General features: G+C 40.7%; 1 protein-coding gene across 1 annotated transcript in view; it reads left to right on the forward strand.

Moving 5' to 3' along the window:
* KLF7 (KLF transcription factor 7) overlaps positions 1 to 25874 on the forward strand; it is a 196964-nt gene that overhangs the window by 164026 nt on the left and 7064 nt on the right. Inside the window, exon 3 of the mRNA XM_069225971.1 lies at positions 19856 to 19979. Within this exon, the coding sequence (XP_069082072.1) occupies positions 19856 to 19979 (124 nt within the window). The remainder of the gene's footprint in view (positions 1 to 19855; positions 19980 to 25874) is intronic.

Consider the following 25874-nt stretch of genomic DNA (forward strand, 5'->3'; position numbering starts at 1 on the left):
ATATATATATATATATATATTTCCATATATCACTCAAAGGGTTACAGGGATGGTACAGTTAGGAAATAGAATTAAAAAAAAAAACATAGTAATTAACTTAAAAAAACAACGGTTGCAGGGACTTTATAGATAGGTTCTGAATTTACTCATACAAAACCACAGACATTCGGAAGTTATAGTTAGAGGTATTTCAAGTAACTATAGATCGGGGCCTAAGGTAACTATAGCTCTTGCCCCCGCCATGCACAGTCTTTTCTTCAATAATTTGCCTTCTCTTGTTTCATTGATATTTTTATTGATGTTATAAAAGTTGTCATGAGTGCTGCAATATCTGGGGTAATTAGTAGTGCATGGTGAGATCGCAAAGTATAGTTCCCTTAGGCCGTGAGTTTTACTTGCTTGAAATAACTGTAACTATAACTGTTGATTTTCTCTGGTTTTCTGTGAGTAAATTTAGAATCTAACTATAACATCCCTGTAACCTTTGTTATTTTCAGTGTATTTCTATTTTTTAACATAAAGTAATTTGTATTGCTATATGTTAATCCAACCATGAAGTCCCTGCGGCCAACCTCCCTAACCACCTAACTCCACTCAGTGGGAGTTGGCCGCAGGGCCTGTCTCTCTGGGTGTGAGAATAGGTGTGTCTCTGGGTGTGGGGAAAGTGGCTGTGAGAGTGTCTGGGTATGTGAGTGGGTGTGAGAGGGTCTATATGGATGTGGGTATGTGAGTGTGTGATTGCACTCCAATAGATGAAAGATGCATTCACCTCCACAAAGGATTTCAGAACATTTTTCAATATGGATTTTTCTTTAATATCTCAAAATCTACTGAACGGATTTACACCAAATAACAAAAAATGTGCTTTCTGGTCCAAGAGCTGCCTTTCTGCAAAATTTGGTGTAATTCCGTCCACCGGTTCAGGTTGTATTCCTTTTCAAAAACCTTATGGGCATTAACATGGGGAAAACACGTTTTGGACCCCCCCTTTTTTCTCCACTCCTGCTTGATGGATCAATCTGAAACTTTTGAGACAACAGCTGATGTGAGTGTCATATTTTTGTAGAACATTTCATGAAGCTTCATCACCCAGCACCAAAGACGCTGTTTCCATCGAAACTAGGTCCTAGCTATAACTACCTAGTGGTGACTGCCACTAGGTAATATTCCCACACACACAAACACACACACTCTCTTTCTCTCTGGACAGTGCTGAGTGCATATGCTTCCACTGGTGCTATGCAAAGTACATTAGAAACAGCTTTGAGTACATAGTGCTCTGTAAAGTGCACATCAGATTATATTCACACATAGCATAGCCTATATGACACATAGTATGCATTAGTGGATGCATAACGCATAATACAGATAATAAAATACGCTGCGAAAGATATGCATAGCATAATGAAAAGTGTTCAGCATATCATGAACAGCACACAGTGTCCATTACCCTATGCTCAAGGTGCATTAGCTCTGCACAGCAAAACTGTACAAAACTCACAACATGCAGTCATATTATACACAGCTCAGACTGAGAGTAAGGACCATCCAACACACACTGCACAGCCAGGTAAACGGAAGCCAGCACACGACACAGGCACACATTCATAATCCAGGGTCCACTGTATGAAACGCGCGCTGCAGTGTGGGATTCATACCAAGCTTGTCTCACAGCAATGGCGCAGCACCGGAAACAGTTTTTGCATGCTACACGGCACACGCTTCCAAGACCCGAGCACACAATGACTGCTCGGATCAGGGAACACACTGAACGTACCGTGCTGCACAGGAGGCATTGTACACCCCAGATATGTAGTGGATTCTGAGGAGCCCCGGATACACTGACAACCAAGTATAGCTGGCGATATGGTGCTTCGAACACAGGCATGTATACACTGCCCAAGAAATACCCACATAAGGTACAGAGATGTTCACCATACGCCTGTCTGGATGTATCAAGCACCGTGTACAGAGGCCTGGAAGAGCCCGATTACCGAGGTATCCCAGGTTCACTTTGAGAGGACCAGGGTGTGGTAAGGGAGCAGGGTGACATCAAACCATAAAGGGTTCAGACGAATTAGCTCAGCGAGTTCAAGAAATGAATGTGCTGTTTTCAGGTTTCATTTCTGACGGAGCTGGTAATTTGACAAAATGAGTGACATCGAATTGGGTTATACACCTTTTATTTAAGTTCCCATCCACAATTCGGTTTATCGAATGTGCTGTGAAATGGTACATATCTTTACTAACTATTGTAATTATTAAGGGTACTCAAGGTTTGACTTGCCATGCCCCTACAGGCGGTTAAATCCTAGCGAGGTTCCGCAGGCGTGCATGCTCTATGACGCGTCCTCTGTGAAGTGAAGTCATTGTTTTTAACGCTGTTATGCATGAATTCAAGAGAACTGCCGTGACCTCAGCAGATGGATGAAATGCATGCCAGGCCTCCACTGCTCATCGGTGATTGGACGTGTGACGTGGGCGCGTGCTCTTGCGCGTGATTACTAATGTTTGCCTGTACACATGGGTGTGCACATCCTTCCTTTAAGAGGAACCCCTCTCCCTTCCGCCAGACCTTGCCCTCCCCTCTGAGAAACGATGCTGAACAAACAGTCGAGACAATAGCGCCGAAGGCGCTGCTCCAAAACCCCAAACCGTGGTCCTTTGTCCCTGCTCCTGGAAAGGGGCCAGCGGCGCTCGAGCCCTTCAGACGGCAGTGCCATCCACCTGGGCTCCAGTCAAATGGCTCAATTAGACCTTGAAATTACAATTGCATGTATTGCCCTCTGCTTGAGCTGGAATGCCTAATGAGCATCTCTGGGATAAAGAATTAATCCTGCTAATGAAGGAGGCCATGGTAATTCACTCTTAGCTTTGCTACCCATGATTTCCAGGCTGGCTGGGAGATTTTTTTAACTGGGAGAGAAGACGCAACGTTCCTGGCTCATGAAGGAAAAACCTGGGTGCTTCTTTCACAATTCAAGATCTTAGTGTGTGCTGTTTCGGGTTAGTTTTTTTGCTGCACACCCCAGTTTTTTGCTCTAATGGTGGTGCTTAGAAAGACCGCGGTTACTTCTGGACAAGCATATATGAACCTAGTGCATGGTGCTTTACTACAAGCATTCAGGAGGCCCTATTCAAGCTTCAACACTTGATCGAATTTGTGTAACCTTGGGAAGGTCACTTTACCTTATTGTGTTGGTTGTTTGATTGGAAAAACCTGAAAGTGCTCAGAAGCAGACCAGACACCATTTTAGAGTCTGATTTAGTTCTTGGCGGACGGGTTACTCCATCACAGTGGTGACAGATTTCCTGTCCACCGAAATATAAATCTCATTATATCCTATCTGATTTAAATTTCGGTAGAAGAGAAATCCATCACCGTTGTGACATAGTAACCCATCCCCCAAACTCTAAATCAGGCCCATAAAAGGTTGCACAAAAAGTGGATATTTGCAATTTTCTGGGAGAGGTGGGACTGTACAAATGTTGAGCATCAGCACATTTAGCTTGCCATCATGTTGACAGTGAGCTCTATATGTGATATATTGATATGATTCATTAAATGTGAATGCCCAGATGCATCATGGCGCTAGCGTCTTCATGGTTTGACGTAACAAAGACATTAATAAGGGAGGGAAAAAAGCCATGATTTAAGTCATTTTCTGAAACTGGTCATATTCTGCTGGTTTTTAAGATGCCAGGGATGTTTGTTCCAAAATTCGCAAGAGGACTAAACAAAACTCCTACCACCCCAAGGCACTTTGTTATGTTTGGGGACTGTGACTGTTTTGGATGCAGCTGAGCGCAAAGCTCTTCTTGGTATGTACCATGTGAATTTCTTCCTCAAAACCTCTGGTCCTGACCCTTGGAGTGAATTATACGCCATATATAGTGCCTTAAAGGCCACTCGTTTTTTAATAGGAAGGCAGTGAAGTTCCACTGGGGCATAAGAGACTGATTGAAATTTGGTTATTCTCTTGAGAAGATGTACTGCTGCATTCTGCAGTAGTTGAAGTTTATTTAAGGCGCGTTGATAAATGCCCTGATAAAGGGCATTACAATAATCCAGCCTGGACAATACCAGCGTAATGATTACTGACTTCTGAAGGTCAAAGAGGACAGATACATTTTTTTCCCCAAGGTTCTTAGTATAAAAAAAGGAAGAGGAAGGGTGTTGTTAATCTGATATCAGAAAGTAAGGTTGGCGTCAAAGATTATCTCCAGTTCCTGACTTTTGGGACTGTTTTAGGGAAGATGGCAAGGGACTTGGGCCACCACGATGGTTTCCAAAATGAGGTGTCTTTCCCAAAGAGAAGGACTTTTGATTTTTCCGAGTTTAATTTAAGGCTGTTGCATTTCATCCAGCTGACGACCTCACACATGCAACTTTTGAAGCAATGAGAGGCCACTTCAATATTGCTAGAGATGGACTGTAAAATGTGAGCGTCACCTGCAGAGGTAATTGGTATATCTGGACTGTTGGTGTTCATATATGCTTTGACTGGCCAATGTAAAGGGTACTGGGTCATCCTGATTGGCTTGCCACAACAAGAAAAATATATTATGGCAGGCATTACAGCACTTGGGGACAAGGTCCCTACGCCCTGAAACTGAATACAAATAAATAAAGGCATTATGGAGCACACCCAGAAACCCGAGGGGCATGTGGTGATTCCTTGATTTACTGGCCACAAAATGGACAACATATTGCGGCACCCATTACAGGATTTAAAATCATAGTCCTCATTTAAATGTTTTGCAGTGAAAGCCTATTTTGACAGTCAGATTAAGGAACACTTATGAAGAGTGCAGCTTTTTCTCACAATATAAATCATTTGTTGATGGTGGTGCACTCATTTTGGAAACTGCAGTGATTTTACTTCGTGAAAAATGCTGATCTTCTGATGGGATTTGATGAATCCTGATTGGGAGAAAATTGTTTTTTTCTCATGATTTTCCCATGGAAGTTTTGGAAGGTACTCCTGAAGCTAAATGCAGCACATTTCTCTAAGTTTACATTATCTTTCTTTGCCATGTGAGAATGAAGTCTGATATTCTGATTAACCCATGTATTTCCAACAGCAGCGTCAGCCTGTCGGGTGATTCCCTAATGTTCTATAGCAGCTTTGCTCAGTGTTCTAATGAACAACTAGAGTATTTACATTGTGGATTTGTGACAAAAGTGAGTCACGCTTGAAGCCATCTTGAAGCTGTAAAACCTAAAGCATTTCCTTCAGAACTGAACAAAATTAAGTTGTTCTTTTTTGTCATAGAAATGATAGTTAGTGCTCTAGAAAGCTAAAATGAGGACACATTTTTTATGCATTCCCAAACTATCTCCCTCATCCATGTCAGTCAAATATTCTGACATGTAAGCTGAGTGTGTCAGTTAACTCCCTGTTGATCAATTACAGCGTCACCACTGAGTTCTATTGAATAAATAGAGCACTAATATATATTGTATATTTATGGCAAAACTGTGACACACCTGTATGCCATTTCAATGTTATCAACACTGAAAGGAATTTCCTACACAGGGTAGAGAAGTTAATGAACAAAGTGTGAGGTTAGTTTTTGTCAGAAAAATTATGGTTATTGGTCTAGAAATCTAAAGGGGGAACACATTCTCTTTGCGTTTTCAAATAACTTTCTCACCCATTTCAGTAAAACATTCTCACATGCAGAGTGAAACGTACCTCCAACACAACATCAATCTGTCAGTTAACTCCCTAGAAACCACCAGAGAATGCTAATGAATAACTCACACACATGTGCACACGCACACACCTATTTTTTTTTTAATCACTGAAAAAGCTAAAGGGTAAAGCAAAATTATAGTTAGGTGCTAAGCCCGTAATTTATGTAAAAAAAAACAAGAAATTCACTATAGACCCAATGATTAAAGTGACATTACAGTTAGGTGATGGAATGAGGCATGGACTAATGTTAAAAAATGCCAAAAACCACTGAAATAACCAAGTTCTAGTTTAATAAACTAACTATAACGTATGCCCTACCATGCACTGCCTCACATATTACATCACTCGTGACATGTAGATTCCATCATTGATAACATCAGTGATTATATTTTATGAGCTCAACCAATTATTTTGAGAGTGTGGTATAGGTTTAGTGAAAAAGGAGAAATACAGCATATAAAATCAGTGCTAATAAAAAAAAATCCTTTATCAAACCATAAGCCAGTTGCATGTCAACAGTTAAATAAAATGTACTTCTACAGCACATGTTGTAATCCCGGTCGTCAGAAAGCTGAAAATAATAAGAATCTTCTTTCATCAAGGAGACTATGACAACAACAAAGAACATCAGCCAAGCTTTCCTGACCATGTTGGCAAAATCTACAGACTCCCGTGATCTTTGATTAGTCCAAAATAAAGGTATGTCCTTGGTGCCCAATTGATCAAAACGGAGCCCGGCACAACATTTTGAAGTTTCATTAGGATACGTTCTAACAAATAAGGCAGAAATGTGTATTTGGCAAAGGGTTTAATAACACTCCACTGTAGCTCAGGAATTTACAGATTTTGAAATGAGATTCAAAAGAAAAAGTACAAATTTTTTTAAATTCTTTTAAAGTGCTGCTAAAGAAGTTGGTTTGCTAAAGCCACCTGCGTTTGTAAGATTTGTAGTCCTAGCTAAAACCGGGAAAAATAATTGTTCTTATTTATTTGCACTTCCTTTTCGAGGTGAGGTCACAGGAATGATTTTAAAGATCCTTAGTTTGCAATTTTGCATCTGTACCAGAAACCAACAATGTACGATGTGTGCAAGGTCAGTTGCGACTGTGACATAGAGGTTGGTAAAGCAAAAATATACCTCAATAGATTGCATTGGATTATATCAATCCAGATTATTGGGAAGATTAAAACATTTCACAGCCTTCTTCATAAGTTATGGCAGTGGTTCAACCAATGGACCAGACCGATTGTTAGTCAACTTTATCATGGGAAACATTAATGAGTGGGCGTTTAACTTTAATTTTGCTTGATGATGAATCCCATTGTTTTGGAACATGATTCCTAGGTGTTAATTAAGCTGAAGGCTCTTAATGTACAGTCCATTTAGTCTCCAGTGGATTTTACATAATTTCCAATTTTCCTTAAAGTAATATGTTTGTTTTGCCTTAATTTGTACTAACATTGGTATCTTTACAATAGTCTACAGGGCTCTCCTTTGTGTGTTGAAGTCCCATACTAGTTCTGCCTAAAAGGTTAGTATCACCTGCATACAATAAAATGGGCATCAACATGCCTCCTAGTTTAGGGGGGTGGGGAAGGCCCTATCATTAGTTAAAATATATAATATATAGTGAGATAATATAGGTTAAATAAAATAGTAACAAAGACACCACCTTGTTTTAGACCCTATGCGTAGATATTTTCATGCTTAAAGAGCTATTGTCACCTAGTATGCCTTGGATGCAGGTATCAGTATAAAGGCCCTAAACCGCTTTTAACAATATTGGATCTACCCATGAGAATTACATTTGCACCATAGTCTGTCTCTATCAATACATGATGTCATCAATTATGCTGCTGTCTTTCTGAATCCAGTTTGATACCATGGAATTCGTTTGTTTGGACTGGTCCATACTTTTAGATAATTTAAAAGTAAAGATGCATAAAACTTGGCTTCCACGTCTAGCAGAGATATCAGTGTGAGATAGGGGATTCTTCGCTAAATATCAGTGAGATGGCTTAAAAGGGATGTGAAACAAATAGACTGAGTGTTTCTCCTTTATTATCAGTGAAGTGGCTCTGGAGGAATATGGAACAGTGAGTTTAATTTGTTTCTTTTTGATATCAGTGAAACGGCTGCAGAGGAATATGAATCATCACTGCTGTGAAGTAAAAGAGACTTGTTGCTCAATTTCTGAGAATTTGCTCTAAAAATGCAGTCCAAGCATCATGAATTCACGTCTGTCTCAGTGAGAAAGAACTGCATTTATTGAAATAAATTTGTAACTATAGGACTGACATGGAAGAGAACACTGACTGAGTTTTAAAGATGTTCCGAAGAGAAATTTGCAGTGCCAGGATTTCTGTCTAATGAAAATCTCTCAGTTGTATTAAGGTGACCCCAGAAACATGTATGCCCTCGGGACAGTGAATGAGATTACATTTGTGAAGGTGGTTAAATAAGCTTCCATTTCAATATCAGGGTTTGGATAGTCAGAAGAATTGGATAAAAGGTTCCTTCCTCAGTTTTAGTGGGTTGCTCCAGAGAAATGTGTACTATTCCGACAGGGATGTGAAATAGTCTTCTATCGACATAGCATGTCACCAGATTAATGTGGCATGTTAGGATCTTTGGGCACCAAAGGCTCTTTTCTCAGTAACAAAGAGAAGTCTTGCAGTTAATTTAAACGCTTGAATGGTGCAGTCACAGGCCCTTCTTACGATATCACTGATCCACCTCTGGATAGATCTTAAATGCTAGGTGAGTGAAAAAGGTCCATGTCTCAGAGACTAGATGTGAATGTTCCTCTTTACTTTGTAGAGGTGACTTCGGAAGAATATGGGATGCCAAAGCCGTGGGGTGAATGGGGCGATATCAGAGTGCAGCTTCACTAGAGATTTGGAACACAAAGAGAGTGAGATGAGAGAGGTTCATTCCTCAATAAATAAGATATGCTATCACAGAGAACGGGAAGTGTAAACTATGAGGTATGCTGGTGGCTGTCGCTGTGAGGTGCCACCAAAGAGTTTGGAAATGCCATGCTCCAAAAACAGATCTCTGTCTTATTCTCATAGATGTCTGCCGAGGGCCTGGGAGCACCATTATGTAAAAGAAGCTTTGGTCGAAACATCAGAAGGATGCCTCCACAGGGACTGGGAATGTCAGGGTCATGAGGTAATTGATGCTCCTGCTTCAACTCATGATAGGTGCCCTCGGAACAGTGTTTACTGTTAGAAAGATCAACAGTGACCTGTAGCTGTCCACAGTCAGCTCGCTTAACATCTCAGCTGTTTTAGATAGCACAATGAAGATCAAGAAAACAGAGAAATCCTCCAACAACGACTTGTTGAATGTGGGCGCTTATTGCAGAAAACAGACTGCTATAATTAGGAATTATTTCTGGGATGTGACATGGAGAAAATGGTGCATGTAATTCGACCATTGATCCATTCTGCCACGAGTTCATCATTGTTATCACATAAACCAGGGCCAGGGTGTATGAAGGATGTTTGCCACTCAAGGCGAAGGCTCCCACAGCTGGAATAGTGGATGTAAGGGGGGCTTATTTAGAGGCTTTCCTTCTGCACCACTGTGTGTGGCTTTAGTAAAGCAGATTCTCTCGTTCCGTTTTCCTCAGCAGACTGTGTTGTTTTCTCTAACATCTGATTTCTTTATTTTTTAAACACACATTTGCATTTTATTACTTTGCATGGTGAACATATTTCATCATGACATAAAATATTGACTTATTCTCAACTTGCTTTGTAATTTAGCAAGCAATTACTCAAGGAACTACGTGAAGACATCCTCATGCCTGCATTTGCCGGTCAGCGCTGGGTACATGGCCTTCTAATTAGATTTTGATTGAATAATTGCATTTGACAGGACTATGCTCAGGAACTGGATGTCCGGTAGGAAGTGAACAAGAAACATCTGAAAGCTAATAACAAATATACCATGTGTGAGAGCTGAAAGCTTTTTCCAGCATGTTTGACGTCTAACAAGAGCTTTTAACTTTCGAATCCTTTTCCTTGTAGAACAAAAAATGTTGCACGATTAGCATAGTGAACAAACTCCAAAGCCATGAATGTAGGAGTGGCAATGTAGTAAATCAGGGCAAGGAAAACGTCAACATGAACTGATGCTTGGTGGAAGGCGAGTGCGTTTCAGTTTATGATAACAAGTTGGCCCATTAGCGTTGTCTCGTGCAAGAAGAAAGACAACTCACTCAAAATAGATCCACGTGGTAAGTGTAAGGCATACCATGTAGATAGGCCACAGGTTCCTGGTCATTCAAGAAAGTTTTCTAGCTAATTCCAGTGAATGCTAGGATGGAGGGCAGCTTTGGGGAAGGGTTTAAGCTGTCCTCCATCCTTTCATTCGCTGGAATAAGGTAACCACCTTTTTTTGCAAACAGTAAGAGTTTTGCATGTTCCCTGAGTCCATTGGCAGGAGTTAGCATATTTGTTACATGGCTTTGAGTTTACAGCAATTTATGTTGTATGTCTGTGGTCTGTCGTCATCATATGGCTTGCACTTGCCACTGTCATCCTTCTTGAGTAGGCAAAGGATGCATGGGTATGACCTTGACTTTAAGCCATCATGCATGGAGTTGTATAGTTGGTGCTTTCTTTGTGAAGAACAAACTAGCATTTTGCTCTAACCGGTATATCACTCTTGATTGTTCTCACCAAAAAAAGGCACATTTTGTACTGTTCCAAACAGCAAAAATTGTAAACTTGTGTAAGAACAATAATAGTCCACAAACACCTTCACATGGATGGATAACTAACTCTGCCCCAGGCAAGTCAGATGATCAACCACATTCAGTCATGACAGGGGCAGCAGATATCTGTTATCGCTGCAATGGCCAAATAACTCCAGTTCCTGCTTGTAGTATTAATATCAGTTTGTCCTCAAAGCTGAAATAAACAAATTAATAGCACATAGGATATAAATGGTTGGCGCTGGAATCAGGTCCGGTGCCAAATATTTATAACTTACCTACCTTAAATTACACAAGAGGACCATTAGTTCATTTCAAGCCTTTCAATGAAAGTTTAAAAAAATAAAATCCATGCAAAATGAACTGGCTACTTAATTCAACTGTGCAAGAAAGATCATCAGTAAACATTAAGTAACTACAACCTACGTATGATGAGTTGCCAACTAACGCAGCCCATGCAGGGGGGTGCAGCCAGCTAAAGACTCGACGTATTCAAGATGACAGAATAGCTGCTGTCTGTTCAAGAAGTAGCAAACAGACCAACCCGTGCAAGTAGGAACCTTAAGAAAGTTTGGACCCTTCAAAAAGGATAATCATAGAGTTCAGTTCATTTATTATGGAGTACCAGTCATCTCCATACCAGACAACAGCGATGGTCATCATGGTGTCCAATGCAGAAGTGCTAGTGAACTCCAACCCATTCTGGATGGATGACTAGGATCAGCATGAAACTGTTTCTGCAGCCCTGCATTCAGGCCACATGGTTGATAGTAAAAAGCACCTTTCTGAGTGAGAGACACTACCCTTTCAAGAGGCATCCTAGGCATGCACCTGAAGAATTAAATCAGAGGTTGTTAGGAATTGCAGGAATGCGAGATAACAAGTAGGCCATTTCTTTCCATAAGGGGCATTGTGCGGTGATTTAAAGATGTAGAGAGAGGGAATGAGTTTGTCCTCCACCATTATAAGAACTGTTGTCAGCTGAATTTGAGGAAGTGAGCCTGGGGGCCAAGAGACTACTGTGGCTCATGTATGAACCTTGTATTGCTGCTACTACCCATAGAGGCTGTATTTGTGCGACACTGATGTCTGGTCCTTTGCACTCTTATAGGGCAGGTACCCTTCGAGAGCATTGTGGAGTTCTGTGAAAACTGAATCCATCAGTTGATACCAGTGACATGAAGGATGTCAGTAGCGAAGCACTACCATCCCTCTAAGATGGATGTCAGTAGCTAGGCTCTGCTTTCCTTCTAAGAGGTTGTCAGTAGCTGGGCAAACCTTTCTCTTTAAGTGAGCGTGAAATAGTGAAACATGCACCCAGAGAATAAAATACAGGTCCAGAGAGGCTTGGTGGGAACTGTATGTCAATGAATGTGTATAGAGGCAAACCTCGGCTTGAGAAATGGGTTCAGCAGCTCTGAATGTCCAAGCAGTTTGTTGAAGAACAAAATGAACTACCTAGAATACCAATTGGGTGGGTATGTGATAGGCATGAGAGTACCCATGACAGCAAGTGGAGCTGTATCTACTGAACCATCAGCCAAAACATTGAGACAAGAAGAAACTACTAGTAGCAGTGAACCATATCTGATTGTTTTTCAAGTATTCTGTGGAATTAGAACATTAAAGTCGTCTTTTTGACAAATACATGGCTTGGTATGATCCTGGCCAGAGCAATAGAAGCAGAGTAGTTTTCCTTTCCACGTCTGTTTATCCGCTTTTAGAAAGGTTCATGGTTCTACGTTTCTTTATTTGAAATATAATGTTCTGCGAAAAACAACATTTCAAATTTCTGGATGTAACTTACAAAAATAAGGCTCACCAAAGATTTCTGGAAACAGAAAAATATCTGTCTCGTAGGATAATTAAGGAATAGGAAAGAGGAGAGCAGGTAAATTAGTCAGATGTGAGCATAGGCACTGGCCAGCCGACTGGGTTGTCTCTCATCCTTGATGATCAGCCTATTAGTGTTGGTGGTAACAGAACATTACTACTCCACTTTTCAATTGAAAACGTAGAGCGGCCCATTGCCCATTAGGATACGTTGGCCCTATAGGTTGCATGTAAAACTTAGGGTCATCAATAAAGCATAGTGTACAGTGTTTGGACTGTGCTCTAGTTCTGACGACAGCCTGTATTTCATGATGGGAGAATATTTCAAGCCAGTGGTTACCGGGTAGCAAAAGTCATGGGTACATTTACCAGTTCCTCAGCCACCCACACTATTCTACCCCATCCAGGTGATCATGCAACTCCCTTTCCCTTTGTGCCATGGCTGTCTAAGGATAGGTTCGTGGAGCAGTCTAGGCTTACTATCTGGGGGAAGGTACTAGGTTTGGGACTCAGCCCAGGGTGAACTGGAAGTTGCATACAATGACGTCAATGCCTAGAATGAACCTTATTTCTAAAAAGGAATGAATCTTTATTTCAGATGGGAGTATGCAGCACGTAACAGAAGAGTAGCAGCGCCTCGGGCCGAGCTATGAAAAAGTTTGTAGCACCTACACAGTAAGAAAAGCGTAACTATACCAATAACATTGTGGCATAGTGACAATGTTATACACTCCTTTAAGTGCGCAAGTCCTCTCAAGCCTGTGGGTTTGATTTTGATTTCTGTGATAGAGTTGACAGTATGCTGTTAATGGAAATCAAGGTGGCAGACGGTGTTAGAATATATCAAGTATGAAACGAAATATCTGCCCTTTGCCCGAGTTTCTCAGATCATGGGTTTTGGGAGAAGAGAGACAACTCAGTGGACATGAGCACAAGCTGGGAATCTTCTGGAAATATCACGGAGCACACACGTTTCAAGTGCTCTCGCCCCACCGCCAAACCAAAAGTGAACTGGAATTCCCCCCCACTGTAGTACAGTGGATTTAGGGTGCCAAAAATATGATCCAATGTCTAAGTTGTAAAGCCATCTTCATGGGTGACCTGGCAGTTGCCCTGAGTGTGACCTCTGAGTCTTCCAGATAATCCTTAGCAGAGCGCAAAATGGGGCAACAACAGCGAGCCATAGAGTGTGAGTTAGTCTCACACAGCTCAAACATGTTGGTTTGTGATGAGCTATTTCCAAGGAGATCTAAAGAATATCTGTTCGTGGGAGTAAACTAAATTAGGCCAGTGTTTATGCCCAGGTATTGCTTTGACCTGTGTGTATGTGCCAGCCAGAAGCCAGTATGCAAGCAAGAATATGAATGTACCATGGAGGATCAGTGGGTTGCTCTAGAGCAGTGGTCTCCAAACTTGTTTTATGCCGCGCCCCCCCCCCCCCAGTTGAAAAATAAAAATCATTGGGCCCCCCTCAGAATTTTTCCCAATTATTTTATAAAGATGCCAATGTTTAAATATGTCTAGACATATTTAAAGCTTGCAGTTAAGTAATGTTACCTTTTTATTAGTGCAGTAACATGTTTCTGCTTAAAACAAAACAATGTTATCTTTGTGGAGTTACTTTGTGCTATGGATGGGGAACATTTTGGAGGCACCCCCAGGTCACCAAAGCCATGTGCCCTGATGGTGTGAAACACAGAAACCCATGGAGCAGCTCAAGTGGATCCACAGATGCTGAGTCCTCTGGAAGAAAATGTGGGGTCAGCTTGTAAATAGAACAAAAAGGCTGCGAACCCCAGCAATCATTACAGAGGGAAAACTTATGTCCTTATACATAAATGTTATTATCCCTTTCGTTGCTTCTTTGTGGAGTTACAGTGCCGTAGGTTAGCATATTGGTGCGGTTGAAAACACATAAAAAAGCACCGGCAAAACCAATGTGTGATAGGGCTTGAGCTTTAATAGCACCAGTGATGGTGCTTACTGTAAAATAGGGGTGAAGGGCATGTCTCATTGAAAGAATCAGAGAGCTGAAATACTTTGAAACGCACACCATCGTTCCAGTTCAGTAGGGCAACATCATTTTTTCCCCTCATCATTTTTCAGGTTGTTTTTTTATACAATTGGAAATGTCACTGGGTCTTACAATTGATTAGCCTATCCACCAGGACATATGCAAGGTAACATTTACAGGTCATTTCCCTTGCGTGACGTCTCTTTAGAGTTGTTTTATTTGTTTCAGCCCATAGAAGTAACTCTTCTAAATGCCCTGCACATCGGTGATGCACACATCATTTAAAAAATACTACAGTCCAAAAACATTGTGCTAGTGTAAATCAGTGATAGGCACACCAAATTATTCTGCTTATCGATATCTCCATGTCCAGTGAGCATCTAATTAACTTGGCTTTTGTGTTTTTTCGTTGATACGCACACATTCGTGGAGTATTAAATTGCTACACAAATATATATGTTATTAATAGGTCATTTTTACCTTGTACATTGAATATAAGTATATGACCTGTGCGAAAATAACACATTATTTTGCATTTTTTGTGGTAAGTAGCCGTGATTTACCAACCTTTGTGTAAAAAGTTAACTTTTCTTTTAAATCCACAACATCAAGAAGCACAAAAATCGTTCAGTGCAATTAGTTGCTCCTCTAGCATTTTTAGAAACACCTCGTGAGCCTCCAGTTAAGTGGGGGTGTGGCTTGATACTTTAAAGACCTGTTTAGGTGCAATTGGAGCTTCCAAGTTTAGGGTTGAGAGGACGAAATGTTTACTATTATACTCATTAGGTTTTGAAGGTAAATCAGTTTACCAAAACCCACCTGACTTGGCACAGAATGAAAATGAAGACAGTGACAAATATCTCGAGACAGTAAAAAAAACTCAAAACTGTGCTTTGATAAACAGCCTAGTTTAGTGGTTTTGTGGCATTCATTTTTTAAACAAAAACAAGGATCTAAGGAGAATGTTGATGCATATGTTTCTGCGTTGAAAAGATTGATTGCAGAATGCCAATTTGAGAACTTCACTGATCAACTAATTAGGGACCGGTTTGTGTGTCATTGTAAAGACAAACAAATTAGACAGGAACCTCTGTCATTAAATAATCTCACACTTGATGAGACTATCAAAGTGGCTAAAAGCATTGAAATGTCACAAATTTCAGGTAAAGAATTGAATGATAAGCCCACTGAAACTGTGGATACAGTACAAATATTGAAAGCTCACCAGAAACTCAATTCTACCAAAAATATAATGCTATAAAAAATATGAAAGATGAAAATCATCCTCATCAAGATGAAAAAGATGAAAAGTTTTGTTTTAGGTGTGGGAATGCCTCATATAAAGGGTGGTAGGTGGCCCGCCATAAATGTAATGTGCAATTTTTGTAAAAAAACAACAAAAACGGTCACTTTGCAAAGGTTTGTTTGAAAAAAAACTCAAAAAGGTCAGTTGCTTGCATAGGTGATTCTGATGATGATGGTTTGGGAATGCAAGATCTTCTCCTAGCTATTGGTAATGATGCCAAAGAACCGATAACAGGTGATCTATCCAGGTATGTAGATCCTATGGTCAACATTTAGGTTGGAGATAAAGTACTGAAACTCTACATGATTTATGAGTCAAAGTCACCATGATTACTCATTCCACGTTCACTGAAAAGTGGGGTGACAGATCGTTACTTCCATCTAACCATTCTCCGGTCTCTTATGAGGGATGGGGGATATAGTTATTAGGGTATATTGAGGATGTTATGGAATTCAAAGGAAGGAGAATCAAAAGGAAATTATATGTGGCAGTGAACGGTGTAAACATACTAGGCTGGTTCCATCAAGGGATGTTTGGAATGATTCTCAGACCTGGGGCCAAAGACCAAGATTTGGTGATTGACAATGAGGATCTGGCAAGTAGGTGAAGAAAAAGGTTTCCCACTGTTTTTGTGTTAGAGATGGGCTTGAGATAGAACTGAGAAGCCTCTGTGAAAAGGGGATCACTGAGCCAGCTGAATCCTCTCTTTGGCTAACTCCTTTGGTTGTGGCACATAAACAGTGTGGGAGATTGCATGTTTATGTGGATCTTAGAAGAAATGTGGGTTGATTCCCATTCACTGCCCAAAATTTCTGATTTATTTGCATGTACTATAGGTGCCACTATATTTTCTAAACTTGATCTTGCAGGTGCGTACCCCCAAGTAGAACTGCATTCATCTTCCAGACATTTAACAGTGTTCATTTCCCATGTTGGAGTTTTCCGATATTGCACAATGCTTTTTGGATTGGCCTCTGTATTTCAGAGGGTCATGTATAATCCTTCGAAAGATGTTGAAGGAGTCCTGGCTTTCCAGGACAATGTTTTAATTTATGCAAAGAATGTTGAAAAGCACAACGTCATCCTGGAACATGTATTGAGTATTTTTGAAAACCATGGAGTAGTTTTAAAAAAAAGAAAAATATATATGTTTTTTGCAGTAAAGTGGAATACTTGGGACATGTAACTTCTAAGGATGGTTTGAGTCCCAGAAAGGGTTTAGTTGAATCCATTGTTGGAGCTTCACCTCCCACTGACAAGGCTGGTGTAAAATCTTTTTTAGCAAAATGTGAATTCTGTTCGCAATTTATCCCTCACTTTGCTTCCAAAGTAATACCCATTAGTGATCTTCTAAGTAAAAGGACAACATTTGCCTTGTGTGACAAGTGTGATATGGTTTTTTAACATATCCATGTGGATTTGAGTCAAAGTGAAGCTCTCAAACCTTTTGACCCAAAGTTGTCTTGTTGTATTACTGTACATGCCAGTCAGGTGAGTCTTGGTGCTACACTTACGCAAATTTATGGAAACAAGGAACTCATGATAGCCTTTGCTTACAGGGTACTAAGGGAGGCAGAGTTACAATATTCTGTGATCGAGAGAGAGTTGCTTGCATGTTACTGGACAGTTGAAAAATTCCGCACTTATGTGTGGGAAAGGCATTTCATATTACTAACCGATCACAAACCTTTGGTAAAACATTTAATGTGTAGCAGGTAGCAAGGTTTGCTCTCCACATATATTAAGGCTATTCTCCTAACTCATGCAATACAAGTTTAATGTCACACACATTCCTTGTGGATGGAACGGGAGAGCGGATTTCCTGTCCTGTTTTCCATGCAAAAAGTATGAGGAAAGTGATGGTGTTGTGAGACTGGCTGACTTGTTAGAAAAGGATTTTGAAGATTGCCGGGTAGCCTGTCTTGAAATTCCTAAACTTAAGGTGTGTTATGAGGCAGCACGGAAAGAAGCAATGTCAGGAGATCAACTGTTACAGCAGATAATAGACATGGTCAAAAGAGGTTGGCCCAGGAAAAAAGCACTTTCACAATTAGTACAGCCATATTGTAAAGTCAGTGATGAGATCTCTGTTGAGGATGGAATGTTTTTAAGGACAAATAAGGTAATTCCACCTAATGCAATGAGAAAAAAACATTATTGACAATGCTCATGAGGGTCATTCATCTGGGGGTGTCTCTAACTAAGAGCTGGATTTGTGAGTCGTTTTGGTGGCCACGTATGGACACTGACGTTGACGAAACAGTGGAGAGTTGTGTAATATGTAAATCAACATACAAAAGCCTTAGATTGTCTACACCCCCTCTTGTGCCTATTGAATGTCCTGATGGCCCATGAATTAAACTAGGCATAGGCATTATGGGGCCATATGATTCTTCACCAGGAGGGTTAAGATAGTGGTTATTGTGGTTCTCATGGACTGCTGTTCAAAATGTCCAGAATTAAAGATGGTCAAAGATTGTAACACTAATGCCATTATAACCTTTCTTAGAGAAATATTTATAAGAGAAGGCCTTCTTGAATACATAGTCTCTGACAATGGTACACACTTTGTATGTAAGGAAATTGAGAGTTTTCTTGAAAAATATGTCAAACATCTTAGGAGTTCTTTGTACCACCCTCAGACAAATGGACTTGTTGTGAGGATGAATAGAGTGGTGGTGGGGGAGTGTATCAGATGGGCCAAATAACCTAGAATGTTGATGCTGTGAAAGCAGTTCATAGTATGTTATGGTTTTACAGGACCACACCTCGTTCCACCATAAAAACTTCTCAATTTGAAGTTCTGAGGGGAAGAACACCTAATACTAGTATCAGTCTGGCGTGGATGTTGAAATGGACAAAAGGCGAATCAGATGTTGAGCAGTTGATGAGGTTGTAAACGAAAATGTTCAAGTCTCTCGAAATAAGCAAAAGATTGGGTATGACAAAAGAAAAAATGCCAAACCGGTTGAGGTCAAGATTGGTGACTTGGTCCTTATAAAAGTGTCTGTTCATGTCCAGAAAGGAAAGAGTAAATTCAGCAAACCGGTCAGAGCGGAAAAAATTGTGAGAATGCCATTAAAATTAGTGGTAGTCATTGGTGGAATCTGGCTAAGGTAGTTAAAGTTGGAACATCAGTGCTTGAGATTGATAACGGTAGTGGTCTTAAGTCTGAAGGAATGGGTCATGAGAACAAGCCACTAGCATTTGATTTTGACTATGAAAATATAAATCCAGGACATAAGAATGGAAAAGAAAGTCAGTTTGTTGTTGACTCATCTAAAGATAATTACAGAATAAAAAGTAGTAGAACTGTAGTCAAATCTAGTAGGTTTCACACCTGCGTTGTATGACATATTGTAGGAAATGAAAAAAGGGTTCGAACTATGGTTTTCCGTGTAAGATACAGTTGTTATTTGCGAAATGTATATTATTATAAGTATTCCTAATGATCTTTGTGTTTTTGATTACTATATTTTGTTTTGTTTTGGCAAAAAGGAAGATGTAATGATGTAAATACACAATTATACTGTTAGCCTATGCATGATGCCTGCGATGGCAACAGTGTTTAAACCTGATGTAAGATTTGAAGTTGGAATGCAGGGGGTGAACCAGCAACAGAGGGAGGAAACAGTGGTGAAGAACCGGGTGTGGGGATTTTCCTGTGTTGTGTGTTTCCTATTACTGAGTAGCTCTGGTATATTGAAATAAGCATATGCTTATTTCACACGTGACGTGATTGTGTCACTACAGTCCTCTGCACCGCCTTTGAGACTCAGAGGAGCTGATAGAAGTTGGGTGGGAGAGGCTTGGAAAACCAAGATACCATGCTCCTCTTTCCTCAAGATGGAAGTAAATGTCAAGTCAAGCTTGTGACCATATTGATGTGTCTTTAATCTTCAGTCTACAGTTTTAAGTGCAACTCAAGGAAAATTGGTCATATGTCTTATGGACTAACAGTAGTTGGCGTGGAGAGCACACCAACATTTAAGATGTTTTTTGTACTTCTTGGTTTTACTCATGAATTGTGAAAAACTTGGCCGTCCTCTTTCTACTTTAAGGGTTTAAAATGTAATCAGATCTATCCAACTTTCCCCTTTGTACTCTTCTAGTTTAGTTACGTTATTATTTCGCTACAGACATCACCTGTACCTCCTTCACTAGATGGTTTTCTCTGCTCTCACTGTCAAGCAGTCCTATCCTGTCATTTTAGGGTTTTACAGCACATGGGCCTTTACCAGTCCACTGACTGCTCTTGTTCTGTGTCTCACAGGTGAAAAACCATACAAGTGCTCCTGGGAAGGTTGTGAGTGGCGTTTTGCACGAAGCGACGAGCTCACGCGGCACTACAGGAAGCACACAGGAGCCAAGCCCTTCAAATGCAACCATTGCGACAGGTAAGAACATCTGGTCTCTGTGGTGTCACTGGCCAGTGCTTGAAATGGAAAAATTAAAGTGCAGGTACTCTGTGCTAGAGTACCTGCTTGTTTCCGAGAAGTGCCAGAACTCTCCAATTAAAAGTATTACGTTTTTCTTGAGATGTGCGGGTACTCTCCTTCTCAAAATAAAAAAGTGCCGGTACTCAGTACCGGACAGTCCCGGCCCATTTAAAGCCCTGATCACTGCATGGAACAAAGAAAGGGGGTGCTCTTAATGTGAGAGCAGAAACAGTGATGGAGGCTACGTAGAGTCCATGCATTATGTATAGCAGGATGGCAAATGGAAAGACTCGGGTTCGACTGATGTTTATTATTTGCTAGCAATAGCTGTGTTTTCTATGTCATGAACACTACGGCATTGTTTCATAGCACATGCCCTCGGGGAAATTCTGGGCACGCGTTGTTTTCAAAACTGTAATGAAAAAAGAAGCGTTCCTCTGCGGAAATAAACAGGAGGAATTTTTTAGTCATAAAGTGAGAGATTAAATGCAAATAAAAAGTGAATGCAGCTATATTCACCCATCTTTTTTATTTATATTGCGGAGTTAACTTTTGGAGGAAGGATACAGGTATGGGAGTACTGTTAGCAGCCAACTACAGGCAGTTGTGACAGTAGTGGAATAATCTGACTCCCGCAGGAGCATATACGGTACTGAAAGCAGAAGAAACAGTCTGTGGCAGAGGGTGGGTACAAAAGTAAAGTTGTAGTTCACTACTTTCTGGGAGTATTTACACAGAGTTGTGAACGAACTAAAATCCCTTGGCTGACAATGGATACTACTGAATATGTAAAGCACAGTTCCTTCTGCAGAAGAAACTGAAGTATATAAAAATGTGATGGATGGAAAGCTTGAATTAATCTTAGCCACTGGTATTTACCCAATGCCTCATCCCAGTGCATTGTTATTTCGCACACCATACCACCTCAGTATCCACCTATATGCAAATCAGTCTTGGCCCTGCTCCAATTGTAACATTCCTTCCCAAACTGCCAAACCAGGTCTTCCCTGAACCAAAACACAAGATACCCATGACTGATTTTGCCCTACTTGTGGGGTTATCAGCTGGGTACAGCTTGTTTCTAGTGACACAGTGTGCACGTAAACCACATCTGGGCATACCCGTCCCACTTAGGGTGACAAACTGAAGTGTACAAAAGAGTGATGGATGGAATGCTTAAATTAATCTTAGCCACTGGTAATTACATGGAGCCGCATCCCAGTTCATCAGTAATCTGCACACCATATCCCCACAGGTTGGACGGATCTATATGCAAATCAGTCTTGATTCTGCTCCCATTGAAAGAGTCCAGCTCGAACTGTCAAGTCAGGACTCCCTGAACCAGAACACAAGCAACCAAGGACTGCTGGAAGCGGCAATAAACTAAATTATCTTCATCAACATGCTCCTTATGGTCTCTCAAGGCTCTGCAGCATCTTCTAGCCCCGACAATTAAGTGTTAACACCCAAGCTTTTGTGGGTCCACCAGAAGCATGTTGAGAACAAGCATTGGCAAGGCCAGTAGGTCCCACATATGCAAGAGCTATTGGCTTTGCAAATGTGCCTTAGCAATGTTGTACACCAGTGTGCTGCTGTTCAGCATGACTAAATGTTTTGGGCTGTTCAGCATGACCAAAAGTTTTTGGCATAGAGTGGAGTGGCATAGAGTTTAGTAGAGTGTTTGTAGAGTGGAGGAGTGTAAAGTGGAGTGGAGTAAAGTGTCAGACTGGAGTGGCATTGAGTGGAGTAGAGTGAAGTGTTGTAGAATGAAGTAGAGTTGTGTTGTGAAATGGAGTGACATAAAGTGGAGTGGCGTAGAGCGGAGGGGCATAGAGTGGAGAGGCGTAAAGTGGAGTGGCATGTCATAGAGGGCATAGGGTGGAGTGGCATAGAGTGGATTGGCTTAGATTGGAGTGGCATAAAGTGGAGTGGCATGTCAAAGAGTAGCGTAGAGTGGAGTGGCGCAGAGTGGATTGTCTCAGAATGGAGTATTGTGACATAGAATGGCGTAGTTTAGAGTTGAGGGACATAGGGTGAAGTGTTGTAAAGTGGAGTGGTATAGTGTGGAGTATGCATGGTGCCATTTCAGACAACACAATTCAGTACAAATGACCAATATATTTGCAGAGACATACATTAAACTATTCGTTTCCACCACACTTACCAAAAATGTGCTTCATTTGTGCTTTCGTAATTCTGATATATTCTGAAATATCTGCACAGTTCATTTACAGGCATTTAAATTTTGTTGTGTGCTAGAAAACAAACTTTTTCTTTCACAGCAAGATTGTCACGCCAATTCTCTGACTCTGAAGTCAGAGAAAACAAGTGGAAAACAAAGCTCCCTCAGAGGACAGGGCCTGACATTTGACCTCTGTCTGAATGCACAGCAAATGTGACAAGATAAGAGCAAGACTTAAAGGCCTGTGTACAGAAAGCTAACTGAAAGTATAAGTAAATAGGCTATGCTCCACAGTAATGACAAACTGAAGCTGGACAGCTTAAAACAAATAAAGCCAGCAAATACAAAACAAGCATGTGTGAGTTACAAAACGCAAAGTCAGTGGTGGGCAATGGATGAAATGCACTTCCAGGGAAGCTTTCAGAATGTCCCCAAGAAATTGTTAGCAAACCAGAAACCTGCATAGTCTGGTAGGCTTCGACCTAAAAATGAGCTTTTGAGCAGACAAGAGAAAATCCCACCTATCCTCCAGGGGTTTCTTTTTCTCCTCTACATGGCCCAAGCACAAGAAGCCTGTTTGAATCCCCACCTGAGAGGAGGGTGAGTTTATTCCATTTTCTCTTGATCTAGAGTAGATGACACCAGATCCTTGAATGTTAGGCAGGGGTTCACAATATCCCTTCTTCAAAGATTCTTATGGTTGATGGCCAGGTGAAGGGGCTCACAGCTCCCATTGATCATCCAGGAATCCTTGGCCTTTCCAAAGATAACACTCAGGTTGCAAAAAGCAGCAGTCATACAATCTAACGGGATCCTGTGTAAAAGTAAAATGTCAGGATTTGATCCACTAAAAGTAAGATGACATGGTTTATTGTGCCCTAGTGCTGGTTTGTCTTACAGTCTTTTGAGACCATGCCATCCATTGATGTGAAACTATTGACAAGGCGACTGTTTCTCTTGCAAAGAGCATTAATGAACTTCATTTTTTCTTACGAGGATCCTCGTAGTGTTTTCCACAGTGACAAGGTGGGTCTCTCAAATCATGATTTTTATGTGAATGACATCAAACCCCTTTTTAACTGAAACTCTTCTTCTGATGTCAAGAAGCTTCTCAGTAATCCAGAAGTAAGGTGAGCGCTGAGCTTTTATATTGACCATGCAGAACTCTGACCCTCTTTTTCACTCAATATAAAATGATCACTCTAATCCAGATAGAGTTCTCCACATCCACTACCGCTCAGTTACTTGTTTAGTGTTAAAACATTGGTCTACTTGGGGTTTTCTTCCCCTTCAATCAGTGTCAAGGCAGCATATGGTCTCTTCCAGCTCACATTTGAGGTAGCATTTAAAGCAGCCTGGACTCATATTTATACTTGCACGTGTGTCATGACTGAGCTGACAGGCAGTATCTGGAAAGTTTGTTCTTTACCAGTTTACATTCATTCTTTGGTGCTAATGGATTATTTCTAGATTCACTGTTTTTTGTATCACTCCAAATAAATGATCTAGTTTTGTAATTTACTGAATTCAAGTTTCAATGCTCTTGCTTGGAGAGAATGAATATGAATAGGGATCAAATTCATTTTCAATTAAACCAACCATGGCAGTGAAAATAAATGCAGCCCAATAACACGTCTTATTTAGAGCAACTGTACTAATAAACACACATTCACTTATTTATTACCACAGTGCAAAGGTCAGATTGAGGTTGTTACCACAGTACAGCACAAGAGACACTGGAAAAATATTTTTATTGTCTCACAGATTGCATGTGACAATTACTTTAACTAGGAGGACAACTCTCCTAATAGTCACGAGGTCTCTTCAGTGTGATTTTACCATTCTGCAGACATTTAACAGCTTGCATTCTGGATTTGATTAAATATATATATTTTAAAATAAGTATACTTCATACAAAAGTAAAATAAGCTATTTATTCCCACTGTTGAGGGAGGGGAGGGGCTGGAGGGTTATCATGACTCACTTGAGGCTTCCCCTCTTGTGGGTGTGGCCGCTCCCCACATTCAACAATGATAACGAATCACGTATTACCCTCTACATCAGCATGTATAGTATACATATGTGCCAGGCCGCAAGTCTGAACCCATAGAATAAGTGCTGCATATCAAATAAATAATCCCACAAAATTGTGTCCCCTATGCTGCTCACATATCCCTAGTAGAGAAAAGGTATAGCAAATAGAGAAAATATATTAATGGAACACCCTCAAACTTGGCTTGATCTTCTTTGAAGAGGGGTTGATCCCAGGGCTTCACCACCCCTGGACTGCATCCCCAACCTCCCAACCCAAAAGCCCTTCTGTAGCCCATGCACCACTTCCTGAAAACTGTCCTTAATCAGAAGATCTGTAGTAAGCTGTCGGTACGTTAAACATAGAATTACATGAAGCACCCATGCTAGCGCCCCACAATATATTGAACTCCACTGTCAAATGCTCTGATGTTTGGGGTAGCCCCATTGATTTTCACTGTGTGCCATCGGACTGGAGATTTTTGCTTTCAGCTGTGTGTAGGCACTGATGAAACGACCAAAACCATTTTTGCTTTGAAATTTTAATCGATCCATCCATTAATTTCTAAGAAAAGACCTTGTCAACTTCTGCATTAAACCCATAGCTCCATTCTGCAACTATTTTTTTACATACAATGTTTGTTTGAACCCGGAAACACCAATTCATTTCCTGCCGCACTGGAGAGAACTTCTTAACCTACTTCTTTATGTTTTGTCTCTCTTAAATTCTGCGTCTAATTTGAGGTCATTTTAACATCAGCGTCTGCTCTGTTTTCATGTCAACGTATGCAGTAACCTGATCTGTATGTAGTTCTTCACATTTAATTGAGGCTTTTATGAAGTAATTGTTTAGTTTTGTCCTAGGGTATGTTCTTAACTTGTAAAGATTTAGGGCCACATGTACGAACTTCAGGTTTTGCGACTCACAATTTGCGAGTTGCAAAACCTGATGTACAACAGTGTCAATGACACTGTTTGCGATTCCCAATGGGGTTGCAAATGACCTACCTCATGAGTATTCATGAGTTAGGTCGCAATTTGCGACCCCATTTGGAATGGCCGCCCTCACAGGTATGGTGGCCTGCTGGAGACAGCAGACCACCATGTCTGTTACTGCTTTTAAATAAAGCATTTTTTTTTTAAAAATGCATGCATCCTGTTTTCCTTAAAGGAAAACGAGATGAATTTCAAAAACAAAAAATTAAAAGTTTTCTTTTCATTTTTTCAGAACCCTGCTCTGAAAAATTATTTTTGCTGCCATTCACAACAGGACCCCTTCCCGTTTGCGAATGAGTTAGCACCAGTTTGAAACTGGTGCTAACTGAGATTGTTTTGCGACTGCATTCACGGTCACAAAACAATAATACATGGGACTGTGACTCGCAATTAGGAAGGGAACACCCCTTCCTAATTGCGAGTCGCAAACCCTTTTTGTGATTCTGTAAATAGCTTACCGAATCGCAAAAAAATGGGTCTGTACATCCCAAATTGCATTTTGCACGTCGCAAACTGCCCGATTCGCCGTTTGCGATGTGCAAAATGCTTCGTGCATGTGGGCCTTAGTGTAGTTGTGATAATGTCATGGTCCGAGAAGGTGTATTAGCTATTTGTGATTGCTATGTAATCCTTATCTAGAAGTA

The sequence above is a fragment of the Pleurodeles waltl genome, chromosome 3_1, assembly GCF_031143425.1.
Source record: "Pleurodeles waltl isolate 20211129_DDA chromosome 3_1, aPleWal1.hap1.20221129, whole genome shotgun sequence".
Lineage (NCBI taxonomy): Eukaryota > Metazoa > Chordata > Amphibia > Caudata > Salamandridae > Pleurodeles > Pleurodeles waltl.